The sequence below is a fragment of the Meles meles genome, chromosome 14 (assembly GCF_922984935.1).
Source record: "Meles meles chromosome 14, mMelMel3.1 paternal haplotype, whole genome shotgun sequence".
Taxonomy (NCBI): domain Eukaryota; kingdom Metazoa; phylum Chordata; class Mammalia; order Carnivora; family Mustelidae; genus Meles; species Meles meles.
This window is the reverse complement of record NC_060079.1, coordinates 11,658,455-11,675,092: the sequence shown is the minus strand read 5'-3', so window position 1 is coordinate 11,675,092 and position 16,638 is coordinate 11,658,455. Positions and strand designations below refer to the sequence as shown.

The window sequence follows — 16,638 nt, the reverse complement described above, 5'->3', positions numbered from 1 at the left end:
ACCCTTCCGGGCTTCCTGCTGCTGTCCCTTAGGCACTCACGACAGGAGTATTAATAATTAAAACTCGCGAATGGAATAGGAGTGACCTCACATCATGTTGACTAAGAAGCAGACTGTTCCAAAGGCAGTTACCGTTCACAAATCGCTGGTGTTTGTGTTAGAGTACCACTTCGTGGTAGGCGGAAAGGCGCTTCTTCTTTGTATCTTTTTTTTTTTTTCCTTTTTCTATTTTGGGTAGAAATATTCCTGGGAAGCTAGATAGAAATGCATTTTCATATCCCAATAATTCTTAGGCACAAGTTAGAAAACTGCTGACCTTCACCAAAATATGTCAGCACATCATGTTATAAAAAATGCAATTCAGAACCTCTGCATGTGTATATACGTGTATCTCAATATACACACAGATCGGTGCAGTACACATGATTATTCAATGTATATTCAAAACTGAGCTATTTGTAACTAACCTGAAATTCTGCAGTGAGAGTTCATTGCTCGAGAACAGCTGGGAGTTTCTTTCTTTTGGCTCTAACTACGGTCAAACGTTTGCACATCGGACACTACTGTTTACGCTTTCCTAAGTGCCAACACCAGGACAGTCTTACATGAGGATCAGAAGAGGACTTGGCTTAGGACGCAGCTGTGCAGCTACTGAGCATGCGCGCAGGGCCCGCCGTGGGCCGGCCCCGGGTCCTGACTCCCTCGGGGTGGAAGCTCTGGGTGCGCCGGAGCCAGGGCTCCCGCAGGCTGCGTGGTGTGGCGTCATCTGGGCGTCGTGCTGACTCTGGCGGGAGAGGAGGGCCCCGAGGAGGAGCCACGGTAAACGGGGGACGTGGGGGAGAGTTTCACCGGGCTCGTTGGATCCCCCGTTTGGAGCTTCCAAAGCAGCTCTTCGTTGGTTCGGCTCAATCTCTTCTTCTCCTGGGTTTCTTTCTCCACGTATTCCTGGAGATTAGCATTTTCCTCCGACAGTTGTCTGCGTGAGGAGAACAAGAAGGAGTCAGGTAGCAATCCTGCCGGTGGGCACTGATGGTGAGATTCACCAGGCCGGTGGGCTCGGGGCAAGGGAGGAGGCGGTAGGCACCTGCGGGAGGACAGGGACAAGTGGGACTGCGGTAACCAAGAGCCATGGGCTGAAACGTGATTTCCACTGGTCCCAGGAACACATCTGCTCCCAATAGACTCCCCGTCCCTCTGCCCCATCAGGGGAGGAGCCAGCTGTCCACTGGACAGAGCAAATGCTGAAGGCAGAAGAGGAAAGTAGGGAGGTGGGGAGCTGGTGTGGGTGTGAACCAGGAGGCTGGGAGAGAGTGGCAGTCAACACTGAGGACAGCACGGGGACAGTGCCGTCGGCCTCGGGGCCCCTCCCGGCCTCCCTGCCCCTGGCTGGGGTCTCCATGACAGCACTGCCTTCCCTGGCTGCAAAGGCTGATCTGTGCGCATGCCCGCCTGCTGGACCGGGAGCCCACGGGAACAGGGACCAGAGCCGCCTTCTTTGAATCCCCAGCGTCCAGCCGGGTGTCTGGCACAGAACAGATGCTCGGTTGATGTTTGTTGAGAAAGGGATGTGCTCAGTGAAAAACGAATCAAGGTATCTGTGCCGTCTGTCATGAAGTGGGAGTTGCTCGCTTTGTCATATTTTTTATAAACGACAGCACCTGTGAGGAACTGAGAAAGAGAAGCCCACGTGCGTTTTGCAGCTGGGTGGACTTAGCCCTGGCAGCCAGCTCACTTGGATCAAGCCTGGACTGGCTCTTTGAACCAGGGTGCCTTTGTGATTTCCTGGGGAGGCACAGTGGCTCAGGTAGAGCAGAGGCTCCGGCCCTCCTGCCAAAGTGGGGGGAAAGACCTGCTCCCCTTATATGGTCTCCCCTGTGACCCTCTGGCATGGGAATGGGTCGCCAGCACCCCGAGTTCGGCTGTAGGGCAATGTGTGTGAATGTGTGTAAGCATATGCGTGGGAGCTGGGAGGGGGGCGCACACAAGAGCGTGCGTGCATTCGAGGGAGCATGACCATGCAAGTCCAGGAGCATGCATACGAGTGTGCATGTGTGTGACAGGAAGCACAAGATTGTGTGTGAGTGTGTGCACAAGTGTGTGCTTCCCCTGGTGACCCACGTGGATCCAGTAAGGAGTATAGCTGAGGAGTGGGCCAGGGCTTGGGCGCGGGGCTCGCGGAGAGAGCTCCGTCCTACTGGACAAAATGCAGGCACACCTCATTGTACCAGGCTTCACTTTACTGCAACTTGGCAGACACTGTGTGGTTTTCTAAGTTGAAGGTTTGTGGCAGCCCTCGGGAGAGCATGGCTGTCGGCGCCGAGCTTCAGCAGCGCTGGCTCACTTCACGTCTCTGTCACATTTTGGTAATTGTTGCCGTAGTTCAAACTTTTTCATTCTTGTTATATTTGTTAGGCTGATCTGTGGTCAGTGATCTTTGAGGTTACTACTGCAACTGTTTTGGGGTGCCACGGACTGCACATGTACGAGATCACAAACTAAACCAATGAATGTGTGTGTTCTGACCGCTCGGTCGACCCGGCTCTCCCCATGGCTCTCCCCTCTCCTTGAGTGTCGCCCTGTCCGAGACACAACAATATTGAAGTTAAGCCAGCGAGTAACCTGACGGTGGCCTCTAAGGGTTCAAGTAAAAGGAAGCGTGGCACGTCTCTCCCTTTAAACCAGGGTTTAGTAAGGAAGGCATGTTGCGAGCGTTGCTAGGCTGAGAGCTGGGGCCTCTTGTGCCAAAGAGGCAGCCCAGTCAGGAGTGCAAAGGAAATGTTCTTGAAGGGCATTAAAAGTGCTGCTTCAGTGAACACACAAATGATAAGAAAGAGAAACAGCCTTTCTGCTGATACGGAGAAAGTTCGAGTGGTCTGGAGAGAAGAGAAAACCCCAGCATTCCCTTAAGCCAAAGCCCGACCCCGAGCAAGGCCCTAGGTCTCTGCGATTCTGGGAGGGCTGAGAGAGGTGAGGAAGCTGCAGAGGAAAGTCTGAAGCTGCAGAGGCTGGTCCATGAGGTTGAAGGAAAGAACCAGCTCCGTAACAGAAAGTACGAGGGGAAGCAGCGGGGGCTGGGGGAGAAGCTGCAGCGAGTTCTCCAGAAGGTCCAGCTATGACAGCGATGAAAGCGGCTACACACCACAGCAGGTTTCCAGTGTAGACAAGACAGCCTTCTACTGGAAGAAGATGCCGTCGAGCACTTTCAGAGCTAGAGAGGAGAAGTCAATGCTGGCTCCACAGCTTCAGAGGACAGGCTGACTCTCACGTTAGAGGGATAACACAGCTGGTGACTTGAAGCTGACACCAATGCTTACTGACCTTTCCAAAAATCCTACGGCCCTTAAGAATGACGCTCAACCTACTCTGCCTGTGCTCTAGGAATGGGACAACGAAGCCTGGGTGACAGGACATCTGTTTACAACATGGTTTACCGAATACGTGGAGGCCCCTGTTGAGACCTGCTGCTGAGAAAAACGATCCCTATCAGAATGCGACTGCTCACTGACAATCAGCCAGTCATCCAAGAGCTCTGATGGGGACATACAAGATGAACGTTGTTGTCATGCCCCCTGACACAATGGCCATCCTGCAGCTCCTGGATCACGGAGTAACTTTGACTTTCAGGTCTTATTCTCTAAGAAACACATTCTGTAAGCCTATAGCCATAGACAGTGATTCCTCTGATGGATCTGGACAACAGAAAACCTTCTGGAAAAGATTCACCATTCAAGTTGCCATTAAGAACATTCATGATTGATGGGAAGAGGTCAAAATATCCACATTCACCGGAGCTTGGGAGAGGTTGGTTCCCACCGTCCTGGAGGACTTGGAGGGGTTCAGGGCGTCCACGGAGACAGTCACCACAGAGGTGGTGGAAACAGCAAGAGAGCTGGAGTTAGAAGTGGGGCGAAAAGATGGGACCACACTGTTGCCGTCTCGTGATCAGACTTGAATGGATGAGGAGCTGCTTCTCATGGATGAGCCAGGAAAGTGGATTCTTGAGCTGGAATCTGCTCCTGGTGGAGATGCCATGAAGACTGGTGCGGTGACCAAAACGATTTAGAATCTTACATCAACTTAGCTGAGAAAGCAGCAGCAGGATTTCAAAGATTGACCCCAGTTTGGAAAGAAGTTCTGCTGTGAGTTAAATGCTACCAAACAGCATCCCACACTACAGAGGAATGGTTTGTGAAAGGAAGAGTCAGTCAATGGAGCAAACCTCACTGTTTTAAGAAACTGGCACAGACACACACACCCCCCCCCCCCACAGCCTTCAGCAGCCCCCACTCTGATCACTCAGCAGCCGTCCTCCGTGAGCCAAGACCCTCCACCTGCAATGACAACTCGCTGGAAGTGTAGATGACGGCTTGCCTTTTTTAGCAATGAAGTATTTTTAAATGAAGGTGTGTCCATTGCTTCTTTAGACATAACGGTATTTCACACTTAGTAGACCCTAGGATAGTGTAAATGTGACTGTTCGCTGTACCGGGAAACCATTCATTTGGGGAAAAGTCATTGGATGGCTTCACTGCAATACTTGCTTGACTGCGGTGGTCTGGAACCGGAACCACAGAAGCTTTGAAGCCTGTCTGGAAGCGGCAGCTGGCTGATCAAGCCCAGACTCTGCTTGACTTCGCTCTGACAGCAGAGGGGAGGACCCCCGCATCCTTCCTCGAAGGTTACAGCCCCGCAGAGCAGGGGATGGAGATGGGAACGGGGTTACTCACAGCAGCTGCGTTCGGCTGCAGGCTTCACTGGCTTGGTCACTCCCTGCCGTCCTCACTCCCATGGCCAGGCTGCCCCAGGACAGCCGAGGCTTCCACCCTGCTCTGCGCCAGGGACCTTACGGAGTGTGGTTTCGGCTCATGTGGTTTTTCTCTTTCATATGGGAGCACCCAGCGGGCAGCCCTCTCCAAACTCTCCAGAAATAACCCCTCCGCCTTTCAGCTGTACTGGAGACCCCTGCCGCACGCTTCTGCCAAGTTCACTCATTTTTCCCAAGGTGGGGACCCCTGATATGGAGAGCCAAGACACAGGCTGTGTGGTCCCCGTGGGGTGTTTTCTTCTCGTCTTCCTATGCAACATGCCCAGAACCTGTGTGGGGGGAAGCCTCCCAGCTCAGAGGAACGAGACACAGCGGATGTCAGAATAAGCACAGAGCCCTCCCGGGAGCTCAAGAGCAAAGCCACGTTGTAGGTGATACATGCTTGGTTAAGCTCAGACACCCAGGCCCACCTACCTTGTGACAACAGTGTTCTGGTCAATCCTCGCTTTGAGGTCTTCATTCTGCTGCTGGAGAACTTGGATCTTTTCTTCTAGGATAATGTTCTTTTCTGCCTACAAAGAAAGCAATGATAAGAGGTTCTCCCGAGGCGGTGACAAAGATAAAAGACCAGTGCCCTTGGCTTCTGACCTTTGGAGGATTATCAAGAATAGTGCTTTGTGGGGCACCTGGGTGGCTCAGTGGGTTGGGTGTCCAGCTCTTGATTTTGGCTCAGGTCATGATCTTGGTTGGGGTCATGAGATGGAGCCCCATGTCAGGCTCTCTGCGGAGCACAGAGTCTGCTTGCCCCTCCCCCTCCGCTCCTCCCCCTGCTCACACACGTGCTCTCTCTCTCAAATAAATAAAATCTTCCAAAAAAAAAAAAAAAGGAACAGTGCTTTGCAAACTGCAGTTTGCAATGTATTAGTAGGTTGTAAAATCAAGTTAGAGAGACGTGAGTAGCATTTCTTTTTTAAGCAAAATAAAACAGAAAATATCAGAGTGCACTCTATATAGTAAAAGTATTTGTTATTCATATTTTAGCTATGCATGTTTTTTACATATATGTGTCTGTATATCCATCAGGTTCCTGTGTAGAATACATTTTTTTAGAGATTTTATTTATTTGAAAAAAAGAGTGAGTGAGAGAGCACAAGCAGGGGGAGTGGCAGGCAGAGGGAGAGGGAAAAGCAGACTCCCCGCTGAGCAGGGAGCCTGATTCGGGCCTCCATCCCAGGACCCTGGGATCATGACCTGAGCTGAAAGCAGACGCTTAACTGACTAAGCCACCCAGGTGCCCCTAGAATATGTTTCTTACACTGTGTGCTCCTGCAGTCAGAGACAAGCTGTCAGAGGTAAGTGGACACCATCAGGACCTAGCGTGGCTGATGGCCCCTGGTTCTTCCTGACAGTCAACCGCAGCATCGGCCTCCCTGGCCCCAGCGTGTATGCTCGATATGACATTCTAAATTAACGGAGGGCTAGAAATATAAATAACGTGGACACATTTTTGTCCTTCTGAGGGTATGGGCAGCCAGGAACCTGAAACCTGAGACGGGCTTGGTATATGATCTAAAATCATTATTCTCCTGCAATTTATGCCTTTTTTTCTGTCTGTTTGTCCCTTAGGGGCTTGCGGAAGTACAGTTCCATTCTAAAATAAATTCAGAAATAAATAATAAATAATTTATTTTAAAGATTTTATTTATTTATTTTATGAGACAGAGAGAGAGAGAGAGAGAGAATGAGAGAGAGCATGAGAGGGGAGAGTTCAGAGGAAGAAGCAGACTCCCCCACTGAGCAGGGAGCCTGGTGTAGGACTTGATCCCGGGACTCCGAGATCATGACTTGAGCCGAAGGCAGTTCCTTAACCAACTGAGCCACCCAGCCACCCAGAAATAAATTATTTCTTGAAGAGAAAATGACAAATTCACTGTTCGGTCTTAATCTTTGAGGAGAACTGTCGCCCTTCCAGGACCAGGACTAGGGGTCAGAGCCAAAGGGCTGGGCTCTGTCCCACAAACTTCCCTACAGACTTCATCTTTGCTCCCAGGAAATGGGAAGTGATCACACTGCTTCTTTCTTTATGCCTAGAAAGGCTTCTGGAAGGAGAAGTCATGCATGGTTCCAGAATGCCTGGGACATGGCTAAAAACAGCCAGATAAACCCTAAAGTTTGTGGGGGACTAGACAACTGAATGCAGATGGCTCAGTCTGGAAGAGGAGGGTCATCAGTCCCTGTGTGGGCCTGGCTGGGAAGGACAGGGATCTGACCTTGCTGGGAAACTCTGGGCTGTTGGGAGGCACCACAGGGTCACCACGGCCCAGGATGCTGGTTACTGACAGTCATACAGCTGTCTGCCCCCATCCTACCTGATAAGCACCTGCGGTCTGAGAGGTCTGCAAGGAGCGGGGGAGCTAGATTAAAAGGGGACACGACAACCGAATTCAACAGGTGCATCTAGACAGGCTCCAGGGTTGAGAAATCCAGCTTCAAGGGATATTTCAGACACAAGCAGGGAACTTTACAAGGTAGATGAGATGACCCGTGACCGAGATGGCAAGTTAAGATCTGCTGGCTGGGAGAAAGCAGGATACAAAGGTCTCCCTGTGTGGGGCATGTCCGTAGTACCAAGGAAAAGTTCTGGGAAGTACTAACAGCACTTGGAAATATATTCTAATTTTCTTATTTCTGTTTATCTTCTAATTTTCATAATGCACATCTTTTCTTTTTATAGCATCAACTTATATTTAAATCTAACAGTAAAAAAGGGGTGGAAAAGCCTATCTGAGACCCTTAGGCCAACCTCCCCATCAAGATGGTGTCTCCTTGCAAGCTCGATGCTCTGCTACCAACTTCGAATGACCTGTCTCCAGCTCTAGCCTTTGCACCACCCTTGTGCCTGCCGGGGAGGGGAGTGAGCTCAGGGGGGCTATTTCCCCAAAGGGGCGCCTTTGCTAGTTCTGCAGAAGCCGGGTTGAAGGGGAGGCAGAGGATTATGAGACCAGGCACCGGGAGTCCTGGGCCTGGACTCCCATCCTCTGGGTGAGATACGCCCTCTGCCTGGACCCCCATCTGCATCTGAATCTATGAAAGAAGCCTCTGGATGGTCCCTGCTCCAGTGGATTGCTGTCTGGGGTTAAAGAACAAAGACATAAAGTGCTTTGCACAGTGCCTGGCCTACATCTCCGTGACGCTGCACTTACGCTGGCTCACCACCCATCCCTCGCAGGGAGGAGGGAGGAAGCAGCAGTCCTCCAGGGGAGGAGGGATGGATGGGGATGGAGGCGGCAGTTAGGAGGGCTGCTCGGTTGTGCAGTCCGAGGCCACCTCGAATTCCTTATCAGAATTCCTCGCTTCCTAAGAAAGGTCTTGAGACTTGGCCATGGCATTTTCTGCTCAGGTGTAAGGGATGGACAGGGAAGGGCCCAGCCTCTGCAGACAGTGAGTGAGGACATCTGTGATGCCCACAGGGCCTACCACTCAGGTTACTGGGGCTCTCCCAAGGAGGCAGGCTGACTCACCAGTTTTTCCAGCTCAATAATCTTCTTTTCCTGCTGGTGTATTTGCTGATTCTTCATCTCTAATACCTGCTTCAGACTCTTCATGTCTTCTTCCAAGTGCTGATAGGGAGCCAATGCAATCTACAACAGCGGAGAGCGAGAGCTATTTACCAGGGAGCCCAGCAGAAGCCCAGTATCCCCAGTGCCAGGAATGCAGCAAAATCTAGCCTCCCGTAGCAAGCTTCCCGGTAGGCGCTGGACTGTGAATGTGAGCCCACTCACAGCCTTCCCTGATGAAGATGCTCACTGGTTTCCCACTGGAGATGCTAGGAGAAGTCCAGCTCCCTGGGGAATGAGAGAGGTAAAGCCATCATCCACCAAAAAGTCTGGATGCGGGGAGGGCTGGATGTTACCAAGGGGAGCCCCTGGGGTCAAAAGAGTAAATTCATCACTAGCTTTTAACATGGACCCAAACTGCTTGATTCACCAGACAAGTTGTGATTTGCAGGTCTCCCCTGGGCCCATGCAGAGTGGGGGTGGGGGCATCCTTGCAGGGGAAAGGAGCAAAGTAGTTTAAAAAGCAGAAAAGGCACTTTAGAAAAAGAAATGCTACAGTGAGGTTGCCGGGTATAACGACAAGAACAACTACAACAAAATATAGGGCATTGAGTCAAGAGTTCCCAACAAACCACCTTTTTTTTTTTTTTAAGTATAAATATTACATGGGATATACTTATGCTAAAAACATTCACCTTTTTAATAATTCAAGTTTAACTGGGTGTCACGCATTTTATCTGGCAACCCTCCATCAGTGGGAGGGAGGTTTGCCCGCTTTTCCGGAAACCACTCCACTCCCCCCACTAAGGCAGGTGTGAGTGGTGCCCCTGTACCAGCGCAACCAAAGCTGGGGGAGAATGGAGCAGAAGGGGGGTCCAGGCTGGGGTGCAGAGCTCCCAGGAGCTCAGGGACAGCAGCTGGGGGGCAGTGTGCCATCTGGCAGGGATACCATGTCACTGGAGAAACCCACAGCTGTCTTGTGTGTCAGGAGAGAGGTACTGACAGGGACCTCTGCTGGCCCGCTGTCACTCCAGCCACAGAGCCTCACAGAGGTCCGGTCTCCGGGGGAGACTGCTGAGGGGTCTCCCGGGCTGAGGCCCCTCCTGGGAGCTGCGAGGCCTGGGGAGCGTGACTACCTCCAGCTGCTCTTCCGTGTTCTTCCTCAGAGCCTCCTCAAAGCGTCTGGCTCTGTCCCGCAGAGACTGGCTCTGGAAGGTCAGCGTGTCTACCTGGTCCTGCAGGGAATGACAAGAAGCCCAGCTCAGTCCACCACAGACACAGTGGCCTGGGCAGCTGTGAGGGGAGGGCTGCCCAGCCCGGCGCACTCTTTGCGGGGTCAAGAGATCAGAGGCTGCCTGGATCGCCTGTCCCACAGGCGTCCCCAAGAGGGCGTCACGTGGCATTGAGGCTGCGCACGAAGCGTCCTGACCCTGGGGTGTGGGAGAACTCAGAGCAGGCGGCTCGACTTCAAGGTGCCTCCCCACATGAGTGTGCTGGCCTTCCTCTCCAAACCGGCAGCTTGTGGGAGGGAGGCATCGAAAACGTAATCCCTGACCTCACAGAGGCAGACTCCCAGCAGAGAGACGCATCTAGTCCCCGACTTGAGGACAAACAATCTGTCCATCTCAAAGAAGAACTGTCCTCATTTATAAAGCATTGAACCAACCTTGACTTCCCTTCTGCCTGAGACCCCTCCTCCCACCACCAGACACACTGATTTGGGGTCAAGGATCGAGCCCTTCCAGTTCCACCTGCTGAATGCCCATGGAGTCCACGAACTCTCCCGGTCCCTCTCCCTCTACCTGAAGTTTAGCCCCACTGCTGCCCTTTCCCGGACCTGGGTTATAACTCTTCCTCACGCTGGAGGCAGGGGGACCTTTCTACAGTGCAAACCCGAACCCGTCGCCCCCCCCCCCCCCCATGGAAAACCCCTCCGGCATCCAGATAAAGTGCGTATTTAACACAATGTTCACGTAGCTCCTGCTCGGCCTCTCTTGCCTCCCAGCTCCGTTCTCACTGCAACCCCCGCCCACCCGACTTTCCAGCTCCCTCACAAGCCCTGCCTCCACTGGCCAGGTCTCTGTCCTTCTCCGCTCACTTCTGGCCTCCCTTGTCCTTTCTGGGACTCGGGGCTGGACTGCATGTCCCTGGTGTGAGCCACCATGGGAGCAGAGTCTTTCCTCCCATGTAGACCGTCTGCCCAGTCACACCAGCACTGCTGGCCGCTGGCACACACCAGCCATGGGGCAGCTCTCTGTATGCAGGCTGAGAAGATGATGGTGAGTCGGAGGAGGAACCATTTCCGGCCCTGGCTGCCGGGGCAGGTGCAACTGCCCTCAGCCTCCCTTGCAACCCCAGCAATGCCTGATCACCGCCAGGCAGTGAAGGATGCCGGGCACTGGGCTTTCTCGCAATGCTAGATGGTGCCTGGATTGCACAGAGTATCCCAAAGTTCTCCGCCCCACGACACCGTTTCTGTGACATTAAAATGAAGGGACTTAGGGTCTCCCCAGGAACTCTTCTGACAACAGAAACGGCCTCAGCCCCCTCATTTTAAGAGCGAGGTGTTGTGGGCGCCTGGGTGGCTCAATGGGTTAAGCCGCTGCCTTCGGCTCAGGTCATGATCTCGGGGTCCTGGGATCGAGTCCCGCATTGGGCTCTCCGCTTGGCGGGGCGCCTGCTTCCCTCTCTCTCTCTCTGCCTGCCTCTCTGTCTGTTTGTGATCTCTCTCTGTCAAATAAATAAATAAAATCTTTAAAAAAAAAAAAAGAGCGAGGTGTTGTAATTTATGTAATCCTACATAAAACCCCATCCTGGAGGAAGCCCTGGCTTGCCTGCTTTCTCCATCTCGCCAGAGGACCCTGTTCTGCAAACCATCTTTGGCAGGTGCTTTTTCCTCTTTTTTTCTTTTTCCTTCCTTCCTTCTTTCTTTCTTTCTTTCTTTCTTTTTTTTTTTTTTTTTTTGTTTCCAGTTACTTCCAATTTCATTTTTAAGAAAAAGAAAAGCCCCGCAGTGTCATTAAACACAAAGGCTGGTGCATTAGGGCGACAGAGTTGTCACGGGCAGTCTGCACACACAGGAGCTGGGGACGTAGATCCCAGCCCAGTGCAACCCCGGCTGGGGTCTAGCACAGTCCCTGGGTGGTGCGGTCACCTTCTAGAACGGGACTACACGTACAGCTACGGCTGTACCACTACCCGGCTCCCACACCAGACTCATCCACGCTGTCAAAACAATGATAGACGCATCTGGCCAACGCCCCCTGGGATGGATCTAAAATGTCAAACTGTGTTTTTTCTGCCTTATTCACCATGACTGAAAATAGATCCACAGGCACACAATGGTGCCTCCCAGCAATCAGGCAGAAGAGACTGTTTTCCAGCTTGGGGTGGCTCCTTTGAGTCAAGCGGAGAGGCAGCAAGGCCCAGCTGGTGACCCGGCACAACAAGGGCCACTCAGGAATTAGCCGGTGGCGCGACAGTAACAGCAGTAAATGCAACAGTGCTGGAACTATTATGACTGCGGCGGCAGCTCCTTACTAACATCTGCTGTGAGCCAACCTAATGCTCTGCGCTTCACCTCCGTTATTTCCCTTAATCTGCTCATACCTTGAGGAATGTACTGTTCTCGCCCCCATTTTACAGATGAGTAAAGCAAGGTTCACAAGAGCTTATGTGACTGCCCATGATTTCAAAGCTACTAAGAGGAGGTACACTGGGCATTTAAACTCAAAGCTCACATCTCTTATCCCCAGACCTGTTTCCCTACCCACCAGGAGCCCAGAAAGTTCGGCTTCAACAATCCCGTCCTCTCGGTACCAAACAGCCTCCAGCCCAGATCCATTCTGCCCATGGAGCATTACAACCAAACGGTGTACAGTTCATGACAATTTAATGTTAGTGGCAGAGTGAAGGCTCACATGTGATTCTTTTGGTTTTGGGACTGGAGGGGTTTCTGCTACATCATGGTGTGGTCCTGGTTTATGTCCTGGGGGGGAGTGCATCTGATGGCATGGGATGTGGGACACACGAAGGCAGTTTGGGGTTAGGTGCTGTGGCTGAGCCATGTGAGGACTGCACGGGCATAGTGCAGAAATTGCTGATAGGATCTGTATTCGGACGGAGCACAGAGTAGGAAAGCGTCCTCTGGGATCCCCCCTGAGGTGCTCCGATTGTGATTCTCTAAATGGTCAGTCCACCATAAGATGACCTGCAGGCCCCCATTTCATAGGCAACCAGCCCCCCCATCAGTTTGGTAGGGGGTTGGGGGGGGCTCACAGCAGGTTGTCGCCCATTTTAAAACTTCTGCATAGTACAGGGACGCCTGGGTGGCTCAGTTGGTTAAGCGGCTGCCTTCGGCTCAGGTCATGATCCCAGCGTCCTGGGATCAAGTCCCACATCGGGCTCCTTGCTTGGCAGGGAGCCTGCTTCTCCCTCTGCCTCTGCCTGCCACTCTGTCTGCCTGTGCTTGCTCTCTTGCTCTCTCTCTCTCTCTGACAACTAAATAAATAAAAAAATCTTAAAAACAAACAAACAACAAACTTCTGCATAGTACATTCAGTAGCTGTGACACTGGTTAGCTACACAATCCTGGGTTCCTTTCTTGGAACGCAGGCTCTGTGCAACGAACATTGCCAGGGGAAAGTGTGCCCTCAAAAAAGCAAAATTCCTACCTTTGTCTTACAGTTTTAGTCATCACCTTCCATAATTTCCAGATGTGAGTGCTCCTAATATTTAACAAATAATCTTGTTATAATTGAGGCAACCTTAGTTGGGAACGGAAGCCAGGCCACTGACCTTGCCCTTGCTTCCCAGGCAGCTCTGCCCTATGGATGGGCATGGCCTGGGTCTCCAGAAGGAAGGAGGGAGAAGCATGTGACTGGGGAGAGGCATCATTCTCCCCGTAGAGGTCAGAAGGAAGCCAGGCAGCTCCCTGGCCTCTGAGACCCACGTTTTCTGCAGGTGGGCAGTGGAAGGCAAAGAAGGTTCTTTTCATCTCACCCACCTTCAGGGGATTAAAGCCCCTTTTCTAATTCCCAGAATATATGCTATGAACAACCCCTTTATTCCCCCTGCCTGGAATGTTCTCCTCCTCAAGTCCTCCCTTTCATTCAGACACAACTCAGGTGTCCCTCTGAGCATGGCAAGTGGGGAGCAGTGTCTTGGAACTCCTGTGTGCTCACTAATGGTATCATTCATGGGGTGTATGCCTGTGTTACCTTTTGTGTTGTCTGTCACTGTTCGGGTCACAGCTGCCTGAGCGGACAGTAATTTCTCAAAGAGCAGGGAGTCTGTCCCATTTACCTCTATATTCCAGCGTTTAGTATGGGATCCAATACACAGCAGATGCTGGCTCAAGGTATCAGAGTTAAGAGAATGAATATTAACCTGTAAGGACAGCCGCAGCTTTTCAAAATTTTCTTCCAATTCTTTCTTTTCAAGCTCATGGGTAGACATCAGTTCTGGAGAGAAGAGATCAGATAGTCAAGTTGGTCTTTTGAAAAGGATCAAACAAGACTCTGCCAGACTTAGGATGTAGGTAAATAAGGGACACTGGCCAATAGCTCCATACTTGGAAATTAAATGCAAGGACTAGGACGAAGAAGGAAAAGAAGGGAAAGAAGAAAGAAATGAGGGAGGGAAGCAGAAAGAACACAATCGTGTAGGGGCACCTTGGTGGCTCAGTAGGTTAAGCGTCCAACTCTTGATTTCCGCTCAGGTCATCATCTCAGGATCATGAGATCCTGACCCACATTGGGTTTTATGCTGAGCATGGAGCCTGCTTAAAATTCTCTCTCTCCCTCCACCCTGTCCCCACTCCCTCTAAAAAAAATTTTTAAAAATAGCCACAATCATCTCACGAGCACATGCACACCCATGTGTGCGTGCGTGCACGCGCGCGCACACACACACACATTCTTTCAACCTGCTATACCACCACTCCATATCTATCTGTATCTATTTCCACAGTACTTGTCGATTCTCCAAGTTTCCCTCATGGTAGAACAGCGGGGTCATCAATGTTCAATCACTCCCCTTTCCACCATGATGCAGCAATCTGGGGCTGAAGAAGGTGGCCTTCCAGGGAGCGTGTTGCTGTGAGCGGCCATGCTGCCAGCCTGGGCTTGCTGGGGAATAGCTGTGTGAAGGGAGCCAGGGCTGCACCTGCAAGGACACCTTCGTGGCCTCTGGGCCACACTTGGGAAACCAGAGATCTCAAAGATTTGCTTGAGCAAAAAATTGATATTAAGACACTCGGAGAGAAGGAAGGACTAATTGGACTGGTTCCTCTTGGAGAGTTGGGAACAATTCTATGCTATGAAAAATGTCATTCCAGTAATAATTTGCAAGTTAGGCAGAAAGAGATGTCATGTAAGAGTTATTAGTGAATGGATTCTATTTTCCTCCAGATGGAAAGAGTCTTATTAGCCGGGTGAAGCGCATCTCATTCTAGCTACACAAGCAATTTGTTTTCATCTCATAACTGCATGCAGGAAAGGTCCCATTAATCAGCCAGGATCACATGCTTAGAACAGGAGAGCACTGGAGGGCTGCAATTATCATTCTGGCTGGCATGAGCAGCAATTAGGAAAGACTGTGGTTTCCACTGACCCAAATCTTTTAAGTAAGGATGGCAAAAGTCTCTAAGAAATCCAGTTGTTTATAGCTGAAATTTACATTTGGGGAAAAAAAAATTTGTGCTGATTTCATTGACATAAAGCCATGTAGGCTTCTGGTCCACTTGGCTCTGTCTATGTGATTAGTTTTAATAGTCATTGAAAGCATGGCCCTGATCATAGTAATAAATTTCTTACCTATCATTAAATATGCCTACATTCCCTTGACACTTAAATGCCTTGGATGTGGTATCTAAGTGAGATTTCGTTCACCAGAAAACTCTACCAGGTCTATTTTTATAAAAATACAGAAGCGAAGGGCAACAAACACTGTGGCTCATTGCACTATTTCCATTCAAATTCCCTTCCCAGAGACCATTTTCCTACAGTGCAGTGATGGATTTTAGGACACTTTCAGATGATCCCAAAAACCCAAGATAAAAACTAGTACCTACTCTGGAGATGGTATGAACCATCACTAGTATCTATAATAAGTTTCATTATTTTAAGGTCATGACATTTTGTCCCATGCTTAATACTGTGCTCTAAGACAACGGTTCTCAAATTTGGCTGGATGTTAGAATCACCTTGGGAGATTTTAAAAATCCTGATGGCTAGCCTGCACCCCAAAGAAATTAAATTAGAATCTCTGCAGTGGGATTTATACATCGGTATTTAAAAAAAAAAAAAATCCCCAGGTAGTTCCAATGTACAGCCAAGGGTGGGGATTGGTACTCTAAGTGGGAGACATGCTCTCAGGACATAGGTAATATATTTAAGTAGTTCTCAGGGTAGTACTCTTCCTTGCCTCCAGCCTGGACTTTTTCATTTACTAATAAATCCCAGAGATGGTGGGGCTGATGCTTGAGGGAAGCAAAACTTGAGTATTGATTGTCACACAGTGGGCTTTGTGGTTTACAAAGAACATTTTAAAAATAATTTTTTAAAAATCTGATATTGGGCCACCGGGGTAGCACAGTTGGTTAAGCATCTGACTTTTGGTTTTGGCTCAGGTCGTGATCTCAGAGTTGTGAGATAGATCCCTGCATCAGGCTCTGTGCTTAGCGTGGAGTCTGCCTGAGATCCTCTCTCCCTCTCCCTCTGTCCCTCCCACTCATGCGCTCTCTCTCTAAAATAAATAAATACATCTTAAAAAAAAAACACCTTGATGTTAACTTTCAAATTATTAAAAATCATTAATCTATTTATTGAATTTTATTGCTTTTAATATGCTTTAACAACCAGTTAACTAGGGGAAAAGGTGAAGTGGGGAGAGAAATTGAAAAATAAATCATATATACTAATGGAAATGCATGTTGAAGGTGTAAAAAAGCTTCTTTCACAAAGTAATAATCTTAGTAAGACATGGTAGATGTTGTTACTGTTGTCATGACCCACAAAAACCTCTACGTATTGAAAGATCATTCAAAGTTACAAAAAATGTAAAAAGAAAGATTTGGAACTCCATGGGGAACGTGATGTCTGAGTATGAGGTATGGGGACCTAGATCCAGCTGGACTCTGCTGCGGCCCTAAATACACCACAAGTGTGGGGAAAGTCCACCCATCTCAGGGTTGCCATTTTGTTTTAAAAGGCTACAAGACAAGGTACAACCCAGGATTTCCAGGCCTACTTTGAAAGAGTAGTTCTCCAGCTTTGAAACCCATTAGAATGATCTCAGGAAGCCCACAGCAGCTAC

At 50.2% G+C, this 16,638-nt stretch overlaps 1 protein-coding gene across 3 annotated transcripts in view; it reads right to left on the bottom strand.

The window, feature by feature from the left end:
• Nucleotides 1–746: 746 nt before the first annotated feature.
• The window catches only part of MTUS2 (microtubule associated scaffold protein 2), a 610,477-nt gene continuing 594,585 nt past the window's right edge, over nt 747–16,638 (bottom strand). For all 3 annotated transcript variants that reach the window (XM_045978371.1, XM_045978372.1, XM_045978373.1), the window contains 5 exons: nt 13,711–13,784; nt 9,459–9,557; nt 8,287–8,406; nt 5,240–5,337; nt 747–976 (listed from right to left, as the gene is read on the bottom strand). In XM_045978371.1, the coding sequence (XP_045834327.1) occupies nt 763–976; nt 5,240–5,337; nt 8,287–8,406; nt 9,459–9,557; nt 13,711–13,784 (605 nt within the window). In that variant the 3' untranslated portion in view covers nt 747–762. The remainder of the gene's footprint in view (nt 977–5,239; nt 5,338–8,286; nt 8,407–9,458; nt 9,558–13,710; nt 13,785–16,638) is intronic.